Source organism: Tasmannia lanceolata, unplaced genomic scaffold (assembly GCF_043159265.1).
Source record: "Tasmannia lanceolata isolate RefF3 unplaced genomic scaffold, GAP_Taslan_0.1 ptg000008l, whole genome shotgun sequence".
Lineage (NCBI taxonomy): Eukaryota > Viridiplantae > Streptophyta > Magnoliopsida > Canellales > Winteraceae > Tasmannia > Tasmannia lanceolata.
Genome location: NW_027518685.1, coordinates 34812843 through 34834413, shown reverse-complemented (window position 1 = coordinate 34834413; position 21571 = coordinate 34812843). Strand labels below are relative to the sequence as shown.

The window sequence follows — 21571 nt, the reverse complement described above, 5'->3', positions numbered from 1 at the left end:
CACATAGGCAAGGGAGACAAGGTGAAATGACTTGGAAGGCAAGCCCGTGGCTTCTCCATTTGCATGGATCCACCTGATCTGATTATTCCTTGGGGCATTTTGTTTTTCCTTGTATTGAGCTACCGCAAGAAAGTAAGGTGACAGGTCTAATCCCTGAAACAAATGGATGATCACACTGATTATAGATAATTGAGAATTTACTGGTAAGTGAAGGAAAATATTAAAGTGATCTCAATATACTAAGGCACTGCTTGTTTTGGATTTTGAGAACCGATTGCGAGTCCAAAACTGATAACTCGCAATCGGTTCTCAAAATCCAAAACAAACAGGGCATAAAATTGAATACTTGATAAATATTATGGAAATATATTATTGATTTATGGGAGATATTGGATTAAAGTTTAAGTTCGAAAAACTAAATGGAAAAATATCATTAATGATGCTTTAGATTTTCTTGAAATCCACTGACGTTCAGCTGCACAAGATCTAACATTAATCTCACAGAACATGGATGGTAGAAGTCGTAAATAACTATTCTGAGTATCTAGCTCCATTCAAGGTTTTAAATTTTGGTTTCGGTACCGATTTCGGACCCCACCGAAATCCAAAATTTCGGGCCGAAATTTGGTATTTCAGTACGAAATTCCGGACAGAATTTCTGAAATTTCTGACCGAAATTCCGAAATTTCGTAACACTTTTTAAAAATAAAAAATAAAGATGGCATTTTCTCAAAATTTCGGACCGAAATTACCGAAATTCCAAAATTTCGGATTTTGGTTGAAGTTTAAAACCATGGTTCCATTTACTCTGTTATTTAATTTCTCTACCATGAAATACCATTTACAGGTTGTATCCTCAAGGTTTGCAGTGTAAAAGCTTTGTATTTCTCAGCGGGCTCATGTAAGGGTCCGTTTGGATGCACCACAAGTGGGAAAATCAAAGTAAAGGACACATTTTCTATTTCCTAGCATTGTTTGGTTGCCATTTACTATTCAAATGGGAGCCTTTGTTGGCTGTAAATTTCCCAAATGCAAGCCACATTGCGCTGTTTGATTCTCAAATCTGGAGAAAAAAGAAATTAAAGAAATGGGAATCTATGTTCCTTTCCTTCTACTTGTATAGCACCCGCATCCAAACAGATCCTAATGGAAATTCTAATGTAAATATCAGTGAATTAGTTGAGGGGGTTAGACCATAGGTGCTTTCCTTTTATGGGGCTCACTTGATCTTATGCCCATTGTCTGGACTCCATTGTTGCAGCTGAATCCAATAACATGAGCATATAATTACATAGTGATAACCATCCAACACATTTAGGACGTACCCATAATTTTGAACTTTTACAAAAAAAAAAAAAAAAAAAAAAAAAGACTTTCACAGAAGTAGAAGAGATCCACTCACAGTAACTTTAGCTGATGGAAATTTGTCAGAAAGAAATCTTGTGCTTACGCCTACAGAGCAACCAACATCTAAAATATCTTCAATTGTTGAATTTCCTGAATATTGTAGATGATGTTGTTCGATTGCTTGAAGCCAATTTCCTCGGACTGTTTGATTTGCTTCGTCTAATGAAGCAGCATTAGGTATTGCTCGTCTCACCATTGACATGGTTGCAGCTTCTGCCTCAGCCGCTGCCTGCCATTAGACCAAGTAACTGATCATAAAAATTCTGTCTTTTCCTTCAAATTTTCCAATTTTCTTTTTAATTTTTCCTTTGAGAAATATTTTGTTATCAATATAATTGCATTTTTAAGGAAGGAAAGGCTCTGCCTTGAGTGGTAACACATCGACATTAATTAGTCACAAAACTAGCACTTTGGTTTGGTACCTTCCAAAAGCCAAATACCTTGAATTTTTTCAGGTGTAATAAAGGCTGAACGGGACATTTGAACAAATTTTTCATTCATTTAAAATCCAAAAATTTCAATTTTTAACCTCAACTCAACTCAACTCAACTCAACAGCCTTTGTGCCAAACACCTAAAAAAAAAAATACATTCCACTGTATAAACACAGAAATAGGCTACATACATACAACGACAACCTTAGGTAAGACCTCTCTGCTCTTTGTTAAACCTAAAAACTCTAGCTTCATAAATTTTGATCCATTAGAAATACTTTAGGATAGAAAAATCACGAATTCACATGGAAAAATACACGAGAACCATTAGCAGCAAGAAAACCTCCTCACTTATCATGTGCATTCTGGCTGAAATGGCCAAACTCATGTTACTTCCTTTATAAATATATGTGTGTGTATGGGGATTTGCTAGGGACCATCACAGAAGGCATTCCGCGGGCCGGCTGTTGCATGAGAGTGCAGCCGCCTCAGATGAATTAAATGAATAAGGCAAAATCTTTTGAAAAGTGAGCCTACGTTGCTGCACTCTCATACAACAGCCGGCCTGTGAAATCCCTTCTGTTATTGTCCCTAGCAAATCCCTTACGCACACACATGTACACATGTATGTATATGCGGACATTCTAGAGGTGGGGAAGCTTAAATTTGAACTCAAATAGTTAAAAATGACAAACCATCAGGACAAACCAGGACGCACATTCAGGTTACTTGATAGTGATGGAAGCTGTACTGTCTTTGCATCAATAATGGGCTTCAGGAATCTCTTACCTCTAGAGTGGCTTTTACAAAATATCACATAGGCACACTGCACACATGCATGCATGCATAAAACTCTAAAGAGCCTCAAACAGAACAGAAACAAAAAATTGCCTGTTATTTTTCAAATAACAAGGATTAAAAAACCAGCCTCACACAGGATAAGGAAAATAAATGAGAAGAATATTTTAGAGAATGAATGAAGGTTTACCAGCCATGAAAGGTTGCCTTCATCATATGCATGGAATGGCTTCAGATAATCTGTTTGCATAGCAGTCACTTCATTATTCGTCGCCACTCTTTCCAGAGGAAAAAAGAAACACGAAATCTCAAACCATCCATAAAGGGCCTAATATAATTTGGAGATCATAAAAATGACTTGCTATTTTCTTTACCAAAACTGATGAGATGCCTTTAAATGCGGATAATGACTAAAGCTTGACTTATAAAATTATGGGATTTGCTAGCGTCCATCGCAAAAGGCATTTTGCAGCTGGTCTGTCGCATGTCAGACCAGCTACCTTGTGAATTGAGACACCATCTTTTGTCTCCATTCATGAGGTGGTTGGTCTGACATGCGACAGACCAGCCGTGGAATGCCTTTTGCGATGGATGCTAGCAATTCCCTAAAATTATATGATAGACTCTGAAAATAACAATTCGATAATCGTAGTCCTAATCAAGCTCAATACAACTTGGTGTTAGATTCCACATATTTCGACAACTCTGGCCATCACAATTGCAGTCAATATTATTATAATCATGATGGATTAGATCTTTGTGACTTCCCCATGTTAAGCATTAGCATAGATTACCACTAAAACTATCATTCAGGAAAATAATTAAAAGGAAGATTAGCGCTAAAACTGTTCAAAACAAGTAAATATCTTTTCATGCATGGACAACTTATTTACACATGACAATTTTTATCAAAGGGAAGATCATTGTTTATTAAATTGCTAAAACAAGTCTATGACATTATGCAGTCCAGCATAGTAACATGTTAAGAATGTGTGCCAAGTCTTGATACAATTTCGTTTGGATACAAATTTCATTAAAAGGATGTGCTTCATCTCTTAAAAATCTGGAGCACAACTACCATAGAGGAGGCAAGTTCCCATTAACTACCTAATAAGAATTGAGTGTATCTCCAACTACTACCAAACCTTATATAGACCTCAAATTTTACTCGATCAGGAGATCAGCTAGCTGATATGTTTACCAAACCATTAGGAAGGGTAGAGTTGAATGATATTTGTAACAAGCTGGGAATGCATCACATATACAAGTAGGGGAGTGTTAGATGAGTTATATTATATATATAGGCTGAGGGTATACGGGTCATATAACCCTAACACATACACATATATCATATTGATGAGAGTGGTAGACAATTCTCTCCCACTTAGTTTGCTAGTGGGTATTAGTAGCTATGGACTTATATTATTTCTTTAGTATTGGTTGAGAGGAGATTGATATTTCATGTAATCGATCAAACAATTTATTATGGATGGATGGATTTATTTGTATTAATTTATTGAGCATGGTTCTATATATTGCCAGCCTTGCATGCTTGTGGAGGTTACCTTACAGGTATGTGGCGATGTTATGTTCCAAGCCATGGTAGGCAGTTTGGGGTGTGACATTTATCCTCTCCTTATTCAAATTCAAATTAACTACTAGAGAGATTCTCTCCTAACTACAATCACTTTACTACCTTACCATTCTTACCCAATATTCAAATTCTACTTAACTATTAAAGGGATTCTCTCCTAATTGACCTCCTAATTAGAGGCCATATTAATATTAAAATTTACTACAAGAGAAATTTTCTCATAATCTTCTCAACCTACCATTCTTAGCTATTATTCAAATTCAAAAGCTTTATAGTTGGATTGTGGCAATATGGACGGCTAAGACTAATCATGCATGGATCCTCCTTGGGTTAATATCAGAAAGGTGAGGACTTTGGGCTTAGTTGTGGTGGTCTTAGAGAATCAAGAAAGGTAGGAGGTGTAATCAGTTAAGGATGATGGTGGGTTTGGGATGCTGTTGGGTTGGTGAAAATTGTGGTTGTGAAAAGGGGAGCTTGGGGTGTAAGCTGAGAACAAACTATGGAATAGGCTAAAACTACAATGTTTGGGGTGGCGGTTTGCATGGAAGTTAACCAGGAAAAGAGGGCTCTCGGGTGAGGATTAGGAATGTTTCGCAAAGGGTCTTGGGAGCCAAATATTTAGGGAGTTAGGACGCTAAGTCGTGGGTTTTAGGTAGGGCTTTTGCTCTTGGTTTTCGTTGTGTTTGGGATCAACCAAGGGGTGAAGCTCGGCTACAAGAGGCTGTGGAAAATGGGTTTCTATAGACTGGCCTTGTGTATTTGCGGCAACTCCCGGGATTCTGGGTGACTTCGGTGCCATCGGCAAAAGGGCAAGCAGCAAGTGGCTTGATCTGCCCGGCAGCTCGGGACCGGGACTAGTTTGTGAAGATTTTCAACCAAACTAATTTTTTTCATTGATCAAAAGCTTGGTAATCCAAAGGTTTTAGACTAAGCATGACTAAGACAGAGTATATGGAGTGCGACTTTAGTAATGTAAGGAGGCGGGGCGAGGATGTAGTTGTAGACACTCCATTTTGACAGGACAATTTTCCCCAAAATCGAATAAATTCTCGAAATCGAATAAAGTCCCAGTCTCGAAGTTGAGTCAAGGTCCCGAACCGAATCCCCAAATTCCTGAAAAAGTGGGCCCCGAATGCGAAAAAGCCCGAAATATCCTCATTTTCAAATAATTTTTGAAGTCCCATTGAAACTCAAATAAACACCAAGTCCCATTTGTACCCTCTCTTTGCAAGTCCCAACCTTCCCTTGGATTTTCAATAAAATTGAAAAATGTACCAGGATGCGTCTCGCATTTCGGTGTGGGCTCCCCTCTATTTGGATTCCCCGAGTTTTGATGATACCCCCACACCATATTTTTGATGTGCGCTAACTCACCTCGTCTTAGTGTTTAAAGAGCTGTTAAGAAGTTATTACATCTCCCAAGACAGCTCTTGCAAGCTAATTAAAGGGGAAAAGACGAACTGAGTCGGTACCCATATCAAAATATGGTTGTGTCAATATCATTTCCCTAAAAAAAAAAATATATATATATATATATATATATATATATATAATAATTAACTCTTCCCCTGTTCTTGCGTAGCCCCCCCCCCCTCTCAAGCGGAGAAAGTACGCTTAAAAAAAGGGTGTCCATGAAAGAAAGAGAGGGCAAATATGTGTTTCTCTTTGTAAAAAGGGGTGGGATAGCCGAGCATGGGTGCCCATTAAAGCAAAAAAAAGGGGGTAATAGGGATGTTGATAAAAGTGTAAAATCCTCCTCTCAGAAGGACATTTTTGGAAGCTTGCATTTCTTTCTCTAAAAGCCACAAGCATAGGCCATTAGATCAAAGAGGTGAAGTGTAGGGCTTAGATCAACTAGAATATTCTACGTTTTAGGGTTTCTAAGAGGGCATTAAGGCTAAAAGAGGGAGATGGATGGCTGAGATGAGAAGGCAACAAATGGATGGCTAGGATTAGAGTGAGAAAAAAAACCCTAGGTATAAAATTCCATGGGAGTTCGTGAGAAGGGAGGATTTTCCCATTTTTTTTTAGCAGAGGGAGGGAGAGAAAAGGGGAGAAAAAAAGGGGCAAAACAGAGAGAGGAAGGAGAAGGAGACCGGCCAAACCAACTCCACCACCACCGTCATCCACCACCACCATCCTCAACTCCACCATCACCATCATCCTACATCTCAGCCACCATTAAACTCTTTTTCCTTTTCATCTAAAAAACCAGAGAGAAAATCCAGAGAGAGAGAGAGAGAGAGAGAGAGAGAGAGAGGGGAGATTTGTGGGTTTGGAGGTCAGCCACCATTGGCACCACCATCATCTCTGCAAATCCGGCCGGTTCCGACCACCCTACCTTCGATCCGACAGCCGACCATCTTCTTCTACCTCCGTCCACCATCCCGGCCAACCCGTTTTTCGACCCCATTCCACCGGTTCCTACCACCCAACCCTTCCACCACCAAACCCTCTTCCCTCAGCCACCGTACTCCAACTCCGGCCAATCACTCCACCTTCACTTCCAACACCAAAACCCACCATCATCTCCAACAGCCACGCCCAACCCCCATCTCTTCTCCTCCATCCAACCATCATCAAACCCCTTTCGTTTGCAGAGAGAGCCGAGAGAGAAGCATGGAGAGAAGATCCATTCTCCTCCGGCAAGGTTGGCAGAACTCCGGGTGAATCTCCACCATCTTCTCCGGTAATATCATCGGAATTCGGCAAACCCCACTGGAATCCGAGCCACCATCTCTCTCCCTCTATCTTCATTTTCTTCCACCACCGACCACCATCCTCCACCATCACCATCACTCTCTCCACCGAACCACCACCACCCATACCCATCTTGTCCAACCCCATTACCATTTCCACCCGAAACCCACTTTGAAAACCCACGTCCAAACCCACCTTCAAATCCACACCATTTTCACATCTCCACCGGTAGATCTGTCCACCCCCTTTATTCCCATCACAAAACCCATTTGGATTTTCATTTTGTCCTGTTTTTCAGCTAGGAAACCCACTTTGAATCACCTCCATTTTCCACCGACCACCTTCTCCAACCAAATCTCCACCTCCGGCCACCAACTACCTCCACCAACACCACCTTCTCCGGTCATTCTTCCCACCACTAAAACCCATTCCATTCCCTTCATCAACATCACCCTAGCAATCAAACCCACTCCATTTTCTCTTCTTAGCCATCACACCATTAGCCACCATTAATATCTACCCCAGCAAACCCACCTCCTGTTTCTTCATCTCCACTGAAACCCTCTTTATCTGCAACCCAAGCCCACCTCACCTCGCTTAAAAACCCAAACCGATCCCTCTTCTCTTCTCCCCCTCACTATATACTACCTCAATCTCCAACTTGCAGACCCTACCATCAATTACCTCCATCTCTTTCGGTCTCATGCCCAAATTGGGTTTGTGAAGTAGGGTTAAAGGGAAATTGATGTAGGGTTTGAGTTGCTGAGAGCATTTGAAGGCCTTTAAGTTGAAGGAAGAAGGTCATCATTTGGCCATCTAATGTCATTGCCGCCTATCGCACACTGAGCCGCAGCTGTCATCCCAACTCGTCAGTAATTCCACCATTGCAAACTGACTTTCTAAGGGTTCAATGAGCTGTTGTCCAATACATTTACCCACTGTAAGTGTGGATGGTTACTTCAAATTCTTCGTGCCTTATTCTTCATCTATGATATTTCGATATACATGTTCCTGCTTCTATGATGGTGCCGCGATTTTCATGGGTTGATTGTTGAAATTAAATAATTCTCAATTGGAAAGAAATTGTTGAGTTTCTTGGCTATCATTTTCTTTGGCTGAATATCAAATTTCCTTTGATCAATCTGATTCGTAGATTTTGCCGTTAGCTTTGCAATATCCTCTGAAATTCTAGTAGAAAGTGAATGTTAGCATCTGAGAATGTCAATTGTGGAAATTAAATATTCTATTCCTGTTTCGATTGAGAGTTTTACGCAACTCATTTTAACAAAAATGGTAAATGTTGAGAACCTGCACAAATAATCGGTTGAGACAAATTCTGCTCATGGCTTTTGTATAACAGTAGTGTCAAGATTGCATGCCAATTGTGGAAAATAATCGGATTTTAACTTGTTTCGTATGGTTTTTCTGATTTGAGATGATTCTTTAATGGGAATTATGTTTACAGTCCTATGGGATATGCAATGGATCGAGCGTAATAACTTTAATACCATTTGCTTGATAATGCACCCGTATGATCACAACCATGTCTTGTTGCTTGCCTAACCCATGTTTGTATATTGCTTCAACCAATTTCCGAGAATTTTTAGAGAGTCGTGGTAATATCTTCATAATTTTTAGATACAAAGGGTCAAAGCAAATTAGGGACAAATCGATCAAGATGTTGCTCACAGGTGAAGGTTCAGGTGTTCTTCCTTTCACGAAATTGCATGGTCATTGTGTGCTTAAATACATGTGAAAATTTCAAGGTCCCTAGTGTGAGATGTTCCTTACTCCCTCGTTTGATTTTCTCTATTCTCACTTATGAAGGCTTGTGTGAAATAAGCTTGCTATAATTGTTAAAAATAGAGTAAGTTGTCTTGTATCAATTATGCCGAGTCACCTCGTCTTCGGTGGACGTTCATTACAATTTCCAAGAGGCCAAAGGAGGCTAGAAGGCATTGTGATTTACAAGGCGTTATAAGGTCAGGACATCTTTCTTTCAACATCAGGTTGATGGAAAGCGATACTTATCTTTGGTCGCGACCCCTCTCTATTTCCCCTTCGCTCCTCGTTCAGATGTTGCTTCGGCATTTGGAACTCTTGTAGGACCTTAGCGATCTCCATCTACATTCGGGATTTCTATTGGGTTTTGAGATTTTCTTTTCTTTTCGGGATTGCTCTGTTTATTTTCAAGATTTCCATCAATATAAGGATTCCATCGATTTTGAGTATGTTCCATCGGGTTATGGCGATGACGGAATGTTTCTTGAGCCACCCCTTTGCCCTTCACGTCCCTCTTCCTATCTCATCACTTCTCATGGGGCTTAGGGGTTTCCTTTTCTTTGTGATCATTATTGCTTACAGGGTTCGGGGTTTCTTCTTCTTCTTCGGATTCACTCTCCTCACGTTCCTAGGGGTCCTACTCTGGTTTTGGGATTCCATCGATTATAGGGACATTTCCTCTGATTTATTCTCCATTCAGAGTCATTCTCCTTACGTTCCTTGGGATACTCTGTGTTTCGAGATTCCATCGATCATGGGAACGTTTCGTCGGGTTTAGGCTATGACGGACGGCAACCTCTTGAGCCAAAACCTCTTTTCAACCAAAAGGGATAAGCAAAAGCATAAAAATCAAATAACAAAAATCCAAAAAAATATCAGAAAACAACAAAAGCATTTTTCGAAAAGCTGTTTCGAACTACGTTGACTTGATCCCTTTCCACAGGGTACGTAGGCAGCTTGGGATCTTCATCCCAAGTTCAGTCAAACTTTTCAATAAAATCATTTAAACCCTTCAAAAAATCATTCAAACATTTTCTAAAAAATCTTTCAAACCTTTCACAACAAAAATCAAAATGGGCAAGGATGAATGATTACCAGGTCACTCGGAGCCTTCTTTTCATTTCGTTTCCGATTTTGATCGTGGTTTTCCGGTTTTATCGGTTTTCCGACGTTTTATCTGGTTTTGGGACGGGCGACGACATAGCGTGGACCCTTCACAGGGATTGTCCTCGCTGAGCCCAACGATAGGCTATGACGATCGTGAGACTTATCCGATCTTTAGCGGATCAGGATCGCTGAGCTTGATTCATTAGAATCACTCCCTGAGCCTATCGTACGCTCCCTTTTCTTCTCCCTGGCATTCTTGATCCTCATGTACCGTTGATTTTCCGATTCATGTCTTTCCCTGTGTCTTTTAGCTCAGTGTGTTTATCTTTGACTTCTTATGTGCTACTGTTAGCTTGCTTACTTTCCTAGCATGAGATTGATTATTATTTTCTTAGCATTATCTCTTACATAGGCTCGCATGCTAGTGTGTTTATTCTATTGCTTTGGTAGTTTACTGCTGTGCTTATCTGTCCAATCCCCAAAATCTCATACATACTCCTACATACTCTAGTGGTTTGATTGAGGTCAAGATTTCCCACCAAGAGGTGTAGGGTTCAAGATTGGTAGAGAGAGTGAGAATGGAGAAAATCAAACGACGGAGTAAGGAACATCTCACACTAGGGACCTTGAAATTTTCACATGTATTTAAGCACACAATGACCATGCAATTTCGTGAAAGGAAGAACACCTGAACCTTCACCTGTGAGCAACATCCTGATCGATTTGTCCCTAATTTGCTTTGACCCTTTGTATCTAAAAATTATGAAGATATTGCCACGACTCTCTAAAAATTCTCGGAAATTGGTTGAAGCAATATACAAACATGGGTTAGGCAAGCAACAAGACATGGTTGTGATCATACGGGTGCATTATCAAGCAAATGGTATTAAAGTTATTACGCTCGATCCATTGCATATCCCATAGGACTGTAAACTTAATTCCCATTAAAGAATCATCTCAAATCAGAAAACCATACGAAACAAGTTAAAATCCGATTATTTTCCACAATTGGCATGCAATCCTGACACTACTGTTATACAAAAGCCACGAGCAGAATTTGTCTCAACCGACTATTTGTGCAGGTTCTCAACATTTACCATTTTTGTTAAAATGAGTTGAGTAAAACTCCCAATTGAAACAGGCATAGAATATTTAATTTCCACAATTGACATTCTTAGATGCTAACATTCGCTTTCTACTAGAATTTCAGAGGATATTGCAAAGCTAACAGCAAATTCTACGAATCAGATTGATCAAAGGAAATTTGACATTCAGCCAAAGAAAATGATAGCCAAGAACTCAACAATTTCTTTCCAATTGAGAATTATTTAATTTCAACAATCAACCCATGAAAATCGCGGCACCATCATAGAAGCAGGAACATGTATATCGAAATATCATAGATGAAGAATAAGGCACGAAGAATTTGAAGTAACCATCCACACTTACAGTGGGTAAATGTATTGGACAACAGCTCATTGAACCCTTAGAAAGTCAGTTTGCAATGGTGGAATTACCGACGAGTTGGGATGACAGCTGCGGCTCAGTGTGCGATAGGCGGCAATGACATTAGATGGCCAAATGATGACCTTCTTCCTTCAACTTAAAGGCCTTCAAATGCTCTCAGCAACTCAAACCCTACATCAATTTCCCCCTACTTCAGAAACCCAATTTGGGAATGGGACCGAAAGTGATGGAGGTAATTGATGGTAGGGTCTGCAAGTTGGAGATTGAGGTAGTATATAGGGAGGGGGAGAAGAGAAGAGGGATCGGTTTGGGTTTTTAAGCGAGGTGAGGTGGGCTTGGGTTGCAGATAAAGAGGGTTTCAGTGGAGATGAAGAAACAGGAGGTGGGTTTGCTGGGGTAGATATTAATGGTGGCTAATGGTGTGATGGCTAAGAAGAGAAAATGGAGTGGGTTTGATTGCTAGGGTGATGTTGATGAAGGGAATGGAATGGGTTTTAGTGGTGGGAAGAATGACCGGAGAAGGTGGTGTTGGTGGAGGTAGTTGGTGGCCGGAGGTGGAGATTTGGTTGGAGAAGGTGGTCGGTGGAAAATGGAGGTGATTCAAAGTGGGTTTCCTAGCTGGAAAACAGGGCAAAATGAAAATCCAAATGGGTTTTGTGATGGGAATAAAGGGGGTGGACAGATCTACCGGTGGAGATGTGAAAATGGTGTGGATTTGAAGGTGGGTTTGGACGTGGGTTTTCGAAGTGGGTTTGGAGTGGAAATGGTAATGGGGTTGGACAAGATGGGTATGGGTGATGGTGGTGGTGGTTTGGTGGAGAGAATGATGGTGATGGTGGAGGATGGTGGTCGGTGGTGGAAGAAAATGAAGATAGAGGGAGAGAGATGGTGGCTCGGATTCCAGTGGGGTTTGCCGGATTCCGATGATATTACCGGAGAAGATGGTGGAGATTTACCCGGAGTTCTGCCAACCTTGCCGGAGGAGAATGGATCTTCTCTCCATGCTTCTCTCTCGGCTCTCTCTGCAAACGAAAGGGGTTTGATGATGGTTGGATGGAGGAGAAGAGATGGGGGTTGGGCGTGGCTGTTGGAGATGATGGTGGGTTTTGGTGTTGGAAGTGAAGGTGGAGTGATTGGCCGGAGTTGGAGTACGGTGGCTGAGGGAAGAGGGTTTGGTGGTGGAAGGGTTGGGTGGTAGGAACCGGTGGAATGGGGTCGAAAAACGGGTTGGCCGGGATGGTGGACGGAGGTAGAAGAAGATGGTCGGATGTCGGATCGAAGGTAGGGTGGTCGGAACCGGCCGGATTTGCAGAGATGATGGTGGTGCCAATGGTGGCTGACCTCCAAACTCACAAATCTCCCCTCTCTCTCTCTCTCTGGATTTTCTCTCTAGTTTTTTAGATGAAAAGGAAAAAGAGTTTAATGGTGGCTGAGATGTAGGATGATGGTGATGGTGAAGTTGAGGATGGTGGTGGTGGATGATGGTAGTGGTGGAGTTGGTTTGGCCGGTCTCCTTCTCCTTCCTCTCTCTGTTTTGCCCCTTTTTTTCTCCCCTTTTCTCTCCCTCCCTCTACTAAAAAAAATAGGAAAATCCTCCCTTCTCACGAGCTCCCATGGAATTTTATACCTAGGGTTTTTTTCTCACTCTAATCCTAGCCATCCATTTGTTGCCTTCTCATCTCAGCCATCCATCTCCCTCTTTTAGCCTTAATGCCCTCTTAGAAACCCTAAAACCTAGAATATTCTAGTTGATCTACGCCCTACACTTCACCTCTTTGATCTAATGGCCTATGCTTGTGGCTTGTAGAGAAAGAAATGCAAGCTTTCAAAAATGTTCTTCTGAGAGGAGGATTTTACACTTTTACCAACATCCCTATTACCCTTTTTTTTTGCTTTAATGGGCACCCATGCTCGGCTATCCTACCCCTTTTTACAAAGAGAAACACATACTTGCCCTCTCTTTCTTCCATGGACACCCTTTTTTAGCGTACTTTCTATGCTTGAGAGAGGGGGGGGGGCTACGCAAACAGGGGAAGAGTTAATTATTATTATTATTATATATATATATATATATATTTTAGGGAAATGATATTGACACAACCATATTTTGATATGGGTACCGACTCAGTTCGTCTTTTCCCCTTTAATTAGTTTGCAAGAGTTGTCTTGGGAGATGTAGTAACTTCTTAACAGCTCTTTAAACACTAAGACGAAGTGAGTTAGCTCACATCAAAAATATGGTGTGGGGGTATCATCAAAACTCGGGGAATCCAAATAGAGGGGCGCCCACACCGAAATGCGAGACGCATCTTGGTACATTTTCAATCCAAATAGAGGGGCGCCCACACCGAAATGCGAGACGCATCTTGGTACATTTTCAATTTTATTGAAAATGCAAGGGAAGGTTGGGACTTGCAAACAGAGGATACCAATGGGACTTGGTTATTATCTGAGTTTCAATGGGACTTCAAAAATTATTTGAAAATGAGGATATTTCGGGCTCTTTCGCATTCGGGGCCCAGTTTTTCGGGAATTTGGGGATTTGGTTTTGGACCTCGACTCAACTTCGAGACTGGGACTTTATTCGATTTCGAGAATTTATTCGATTTTGGGGAAAATGGTCCGGTCAAAATGGGGTGTCTACAGATGCCCCTCTTTGGCAGAGGGCGCTTGTCGCACGAATGCCAAAGCTGAAGAGACAACACATTTTGATTGGCCTGAAATTTCAAATGAAAAGATACAAAAGGGATTAGATTTTTTATTGAATGGCAATTTGGACTTTGAACAATCAGGCGGAACCCACACGCACTGAAAATGAGGCTGGAATAATCAGGGGACCTTCGCGCGCTAACAAACGGGAGATTTGGTTAGGTGGAAGCTTCACACGCTAATAAACAGGGAAGCTTTGTTATGCGGAACCCTCACGCAGTAACAAGCAAGGAAAATTTGTAATGCGGAACCCTCACGCAGAAACAAGTAAGGAAAATTTGTTATGTGGAACCCTCACACAGTAACAATAGGGAGAATTTTAATTAGGCGGAACCCTCACGCACTAATCAGAAGGGAAAGCTTTGTTATGCGGAACCCTCACGCAGTAACAAGCAATGAAAATTTATTATGTGGAACCCTCACACAGTAACAAAAGGGAGAATTTTAATTAGGCGGAACCCTCACGCACTAATCAAAAGGGAAAGCTTTGTTTTGCGGAACCCTCACGCAGTAACAAGCAATAGAAATTTGTTATGTGGAACCCTCACACGGTAACAAAAGGTGGAATTTAATTAGGCGGAACCCTCACGCACTAATCAAAAGGGAAAACTTTGTTATGCGGAACCCTCACGCAGTAACAAGCAATGAAAATTTGTTATGTGGAACCCTCACACAGTAACAAAAGGTGGAATTTAATTAGGCAGAACCCTCACGCAATAATCAAAAGGGAAAGCTTTGTTATGCGGAACCCTCACGCAGTAACAAGCAATGGAAATTTGTTATGTGGAACCCTCACACAGTAACAAAAGGTGGAATTTAATTAGGCGGAACCCTCACGCACTAATCAAAAGGGAAAGCTTTGTTATGCGGAACCCTCACGCCGTAACAAGCAATGGAAATTTGTTATGTGGAACCCTCACACAGTAACAAAAGGTGGAATTTAATTAGGCGGAACCCTCACGCACTAATCAAAAGGGAATGCTTTGTTATGCGGAACCCTCACGTAGTAACAAGCAATGGAAATTTGATCGAGGAGTAAGGTTCTTATGAAAAGATTGATACTCTCCTGCTTTTGATTGATTGATTGATTTGAATTGATTGATTTTGATTGATTTCTTTGGAGATTACTTTGTCTCTCCAAAGAAGCGGGAACTTTTTTTTGATATGCTTGATTCAGATTGATCCTTTTGAGAATTGCTTTGTCTCTTGCCGAGAAAATGGGAGTGTGAGTTCCTTGCTGAGGACCGGACTCACATGATTTGCTGGGATTTTGGGTACTGACCCATTTTTGAAAGAATTAGAATTTGCTGAGAATTGAACGCTTTGAGCAGTTGCCAACGGACTCTCTGGGAAATAGATGCTAGACTCCATTGGGGACTAGCTTTGCTGATGAACTGACTATGGAGTAGGCTTAGCCGGGGAATTTGGAGGTTTGACTCGAGATGTGCTCGAGCTTCTCTCATCTCAACTTGCTGGAGACGTTGGTTTATTCTGATTGTCCTTGTGGATTTGACAGCTTTTATGACTTGGCGTGATTTGCCAAGTCATAAAAGATGCCCCTAGTGCATTTCATACTTCCATTACTAGAGTCTTAATAAAGCAATACAAATGCAGGGAAACGAATATTTCATTTCATGAATATTGGATTTACAAAGCTCTGTGTGTAGAGGAAACATGACAACAATGAGATCAATTCTGCCTGAAAGGACTCTTTCAAATCTGCCAGCTAACAAAATTTCAATAGGCCTGATAGCTTGCTATTCTTCTGAACCTTGTTCTGATTTAATTAGTCTTCCGGAGAAGAGACTTCTTGCTTTGGTGCCTGTCACCCCAGTTCTGGGAAAGGTACAGACCATACAAGACTTTGGAGGTTTTGACTTGACACGCGACAGACTTCGACAAGTGACAAGTGAAAGACATTGACAACCACAGGGCTTGGATTTCAAGAAAGACTCAACTTGCTTCTTGACCTGACAAATATTTTAAATGGTGAAGGTTAACCACCCTTAGAGTCACTTGAATACCATGCTTAAAAAGTGATTCATTCCCTGTTCGGTATTACCGTCATGGTCATTAAACCCCTTCGATTGCTTTGTCTTAAATGCCCCTAATTTAGAGGAAGATCAAAGCAAGTCATGCTGGCACTATTCAGACTTTGATGATGCCATTACTGGGTTACAAGTCTTGTCTGCCTCAAGTTGTTCAGCTTCTTTATAAGTCACTGCCACTGACCAGATTGCCATTTTCAAGTTTTCAATCTGGCGGACCGCTTGCCTTAATTTTTGCCTGAATTGCTCTTGCGAGTTTTCAATCCAGCAGGCTCACACCTTGATTTTTGCCTAAGCCACCCTTTCGGATTTTCAACTTAGCAGGCGAATGACCCTAACTTTTGCTTAGATCGCCCTTGCGGGTTTTCAATCTAACGGGTCTCCAGACTCCATTTTTTTTTCTTAGCCACAAACCTTCGCCTATTGCACCAAAAGGACTTTTTAGGTAGGTTAGGGTTTGAAAGAACAGAGTTTTGGTAAGGTTTCCAAGGTTTCGACCGAATCCGGACTAGCCAGACTGCCTACGTACCCCCAAAGGATGAGGATCAGGTCGTGCGTAGTTCAAGGCACAAATGCCCCTAGTTTATGGGTTTTGAAAATATAATGGTTTTGATTTTGTGTAAGCTCAAAAGGGTTTTGCAAGGGATTTTTTTGATATGTTTTTTTTTTTTTTTTTTTAAGAAAGGATTTTTTATTTGAAGCTCTGGTCGGCCAAGGAAGGCCTTCTGGTGCTTTAAGCATAGTATTTCTTGAGTTGGTCAAGGTTTGTTGGCTCTGTTAGCTTTTCTCCATTTTCATCAAGGAGTTTGACGGCTTTTCCAGGCAGGACTTCGTCAACAATGTATGGACCTGACCATTTCGGCTTGAATTTACCCCTGGGATCATATACCGATGCCCGGAAGGATTTCAGAACAAGATCTCCCTTCTTAAGGTCTCGAACACGAACTTTCTTGTTGAAGGCTCTCTCGACACGGCGTTGATACCCCTGAACATGGTACAATGCTTTCAGCCTCTTTTCGTCAATCATTTGTAACTCTTGATATTTGGCTTGAGCCCAAACAGATTCTGGCAATTCAGCTTCCATCATCACTCTCAAGGAAGGAATTCGCAGTTCAACAGGCAAGACAGCTTCCATTCCGTACACCAGAGAATACGGAGTTGCACCTGTAGAGGATCTGATCGACGTCCTATAGGCCCACAAAGCATACGGGAGCTTGTTCGACCAATCTTTGTAAGTCTCGGTCATTTTGCTGATGATCACTTTGATGCTTTTATTAGCAGCTTCAACAGCTCCGTTTGTTTGGGGTCTATAGGGCGAAGACTTATGATGCTTGATCTTAAACTCCTCACACAGGCGCGCCACCTCCTTCTTGAAATGAGACCCGTTGTCTGAAATTAGTTCATGTGGTACTCCATATCTGCAAATGATATTTGCTTTGATGAACTTTGCAACAGAAGCAGATGTCAATGACGCATACGAAACAGCTTCTATCCACTTTGTGAAGTAATTAATGGCGACCAAGATATACTCATGTCCGCTGGAAAACTTCGGACTTATCTTCCCGATGATATCTATTCCCCATACTGAGAATGGCCACGGTGAAGTGAGAGAATGCAACTGAGAAGGCAGCACATGGATGAGATTGGCGTAGACCTGACATTTGTGATATTTCTTCACATAGGCATAGCAATCGGCTTCCATTGTCGGCCAGTAATATCCAAGTCTGAGAATCTTTCTTGACAGCATCTTTCTGTTCATATGCGGTCCACATACTCCTTCATGTATCCGCTCTATGAGTTCAGCTGCTTGATCCTCATCTATACACAAAAGTTGGATTCCATCGAACGACCTTCTGTACAACTCATCACCACAGATGACAAAGTTAGAAGCCAATTTCTGAAGAGACCTTCGCTCTTTTCCCGAAGCTTCCGGCCGATGTCCTTTGTCTGAGATGAAGTTTTTGATGTCTGTGTACCAAGGCCTGCCATCTGGACACCTTGCTGCTATTTCAATGGCGTTAACATGTGACGGGGCCCATTGAAGCCGTACTTCTAATGGTTGAACCTCCATTGTTGCAGAAATATAAAGCATTGAAGACAGAGTAGCTAATGCATCAGCAAAATGATTCTTTGTTCTAGATAGGTGAGTGAATGTGATATTTCTGACTTTCCTGACCAGAGACTCTAAGTATTTATTGTAAGGAATCAACTTATCTTCTCTTGTTTTCCAGTTTCCGTTGATTTGACAGATGATCAGACTTGAATCTCTGAATACGTCTAGGTCCTGAATGTGCAAGGCTATGGCTGCTTCCAAACCTGCGATACACGCCTCGTATTCTGCCATATTGTTTGTGCACTTGAACTGAAGTTTGATGGATATAAGGATATACTCCTTTCTTTGTGACACCAACACCGCTCCTACACCCTAGCCTCGATTATTCACTGCTCCGTCGAAGTACATCAACCACTTTGTATCTGAAACTTCATCTTCCACAGTCATTATCTCCTCATCTGGAAACTCTGCTTTGAAAAATTCATTATTTTCTGCTGGTGAATCAGCTAACTGTTCAGCTATCACGCGCCCCTTAATTGACTTCTGTGTGACATAAGTGATATCGAACTCAGGCAATAACAACAAGCACCTGGCAGTTCTTCCGGTGAGGGCTGGCCTCTCGAACAAGTATTTCAATGGGTCCATCCGTGAGAGTAGAAGAACCCTATTCGATAACAAATAATGCCTCAGCTTCTGAGTAGCCCAAACCAGTGCTAGACAAGTCTTCTCAAGAATGGTATATTTCTACTCGTACTCCAACATTTTCTTGCTGATGTCGTAAATGACTCTTTCTCGCTTTGACTCCGGGTCTTGCTGCGCTAACATACACCCCATCGCTGTGTCAGTAACAGACAAGTACAGCAACATCGGTTGTCCTCGTATGTTTGGTGACAAAACTGGTGATAAAGCCAAACACTGCTTGATTTTATCGAAAGCCTCCTGACACTCTTCGTTCCATTTCTTTGAAGCATTCTTCTTTAAGAGCTTGAAAATCGGCTTATAAGTCGTTGTCAACTGTGCGATGAACCTTCTCAAATATTGAACCTTGCCTAAGAACCCACGGATCTGTTTCTTGGTCTTTGGAGGTGCCATTTCTTGGATAGCTTTGATTTTCTGTGGATCTACTTCAATCCCTCTCTGGCTGACCAAGAATCCCAGCAGTTTTCCTGACGTAACCCCAAATACACACTTATTCGGGTTGAGACGGAGCTTGAACTTTTGGATTCGCTGGAAGAACTTTCTCAATGCCTCTGCATGCTCTTCCCTGGTCTTCGCTTTAACGATCATGTCATCAACATATACTTCGACCTCTTTGTGTATCATGTCATGCAGTAAAGTGGTAGCAGCCCTTTGATATGTTGCCCCAGCATTTTTGAGTCCAAATGGCATAACTCTGTAACAAAATGTCCCCCATTGAGTGATGAAGGCCGTCTTGATCATGTCTTCAGGAGCCATCTTGATCTGGTTGTATCCTGAGAATCCATCCATAAATGAAAGGAGAGCATGGCCTGCTGTGTTGTTCACCAAGATGTCAATGTGTGGCAAAGGAAAATCATCTTTCGGACTTGCTTTGTTCAGATCTCTGAAATCCACACACATTCTGACTTTTCCGTCCTTTTTGGGCACCGGTACTATGTTGGCTAGCCATTCAGGGTATTCAACAACTTGTATGAAGCCAACATCCAATTGTTTCTGAACTTCATCTCTGACTAGCAAGTCCCACTCTGGTTTCATTTTTCGGAGTTTTTGCTTTTTCGGCCTGGCACCCGGGATTAGGGGAAGTCTATGTTGAACAATGTCTTCACTTAATCCCGGCATGTCATCATAGGACCAAGCGAAAACTTCTTTGAATTCCTTTAATAGGGCAATTAATTTCGCACGTTCTTCAGGAGTTAATGTTTTGCCAATTCGAATTTCCCGAATTAGGGTTTCATCACCAATATTGATGGTCTCGATTTCCTCTTCGAATGGTTTTGCTCGACGGTGCTCCTCCTACCTAATCATGTGTTTGATTTCAGGGGGAGTTTCGTCGGCATCCTCATTAGAGGGGGAGTTTTGATTATTATTATCAATTTGATCAGATAAAGAAGCAGAAATTGAAGTAGAGACAGGCGAATAAATAGACGAGTCTTTTATTTCATTCAAAAGAATCGAAGTTACATCTGTTGACGCGCCTTCAATGGGCTCAGTATTGAAATCTTTAGAAATCTTTACAGACTCATCATCAGATTGGACTATCGTATGAACAGACTTGACAGGCTCAGTAGACTCAACGGAAGATGCAACGGACTCTGCATCGGACTGAACAGCGGCATCGGAAGACTCCTCATCGATCTCATCGACGGGCTCGATCACAACTGTACCTGGGAGCTCCAGTTCGTGAGGGGTCCCTCGGCTGGGGTGATAAGGCTTTCGGGATCAAGAATCAGCGCATCTCCTCCGATCATGGCTACGATCGGTAACTCAACCTGGAATAGGGAATTCAGAAGACACGGCTCAAGGATATTAGCCCAATCAACTTCTGGTTCAATCTCATGAATCTGCAAACTCGGTACTCATCTGGCAGCTCCATATTAAAAAATATCTCAAACCCTGGCAGCTCTTGCCCTGTTAACTCATCAACCCACGGCTCTGCGAACCCACAGAATGCAAAGTCATCTCCCTCTCTGCGGTATTTACCATTTCTGATCAGACTAAATGATTTCATCAGCAGCTCTAGACCCTGGCGACGGAGCTCGGACCATTTCCGCATGTAATTTCTCATTTCTCTAATCTCATCACGAGAAGGTTCATATCCGAGTCCAAAAAAACCCTTCATTCTTTCTCATTACCGGCTATTCGACTATCCCCTGATGATTGCGACCCAGACCTGCACCGGGAAGGTACCCTTGTCTACGCATCATCTTTACAACCTGGGGATTAGTACTGGTTAGGAACAAAATCTCTTGATCCTTTGCTTTTTCAAATGATATGGCTGTGACTTCTACAGAGAACCCGGTCAGACTAACATCACATTTCTTTTCTGAGGTACCCTCTTGCGAAATTTGGCCTACCTCTAAATCAAGATCACCCTTGACTGTTATCACCCTGTTGTTTTTGATGAACTTCAGTTTCTGGTGCAGTGAAAAAGGGATAACTCCAACCTTATGGTGCCAAGGTTGGCCAAGCAAGAGAAGGAAAGACGCTCTGATATCAAGCACTTGGAACTCTACTTCAAAGATTTCTCCTCCTATCAGAATTTCAGTTGCTAGCGTTCACATCGCGTCTGGTACCGTCATACGCCAAAATTCCTTGTTCAGAAGGGATGAAGTCATTCGGCCCAAATCCCAGGACAGTAGCGGTGGGTAACGGACATACGTTCAGTGCAGACCCGTTGTCAACTAATACATCTGGGACCTTCTTCCCGTTACAGATAACAGTGATCTTCAGTGGACGCATATGATTGTGACCCTCAGATGTCAGATCTTCATCAG

The 21571-nt window shown here is 41.8% G+C and overlaps 1 protein-coding gene across 2 annotated transcripts in view; it reads right to left on the bottom strand.

Annotated features, from left to right (window-relative positions):
• Positions 1 to 21571, bottom strand: part of LOC143885271 (uncharacterized) — a 55240-nt gene that overhangs the window by 17312 nt on the left and 16357 nt on the right. The window contains exons 3-6 of one of the 2 annotated variants that reach the window (XM_077389350.1): positions 2829 to 2878; positions 2559 to 2666; positions 1403 to 1636; positions 1 to 153 (exon numbers count right to left, since the gene is read on the bottom strand). In XM_077389350.1, coding sequence (XP_077245465.1) covers positions 1 to 153; positions 1403 to 1636; positions 2559 to 2666; positions 2829 to 2878 — 545 coding nt within the window. The remainder of the gene's footprint in view (positions 154 to 1402; positions 1637 to 2558; positions 2667 to 2828; positions 2879 to 21571) is intronic. The other variant, XM_077389351.1, reaches the window with a different exon arrangement.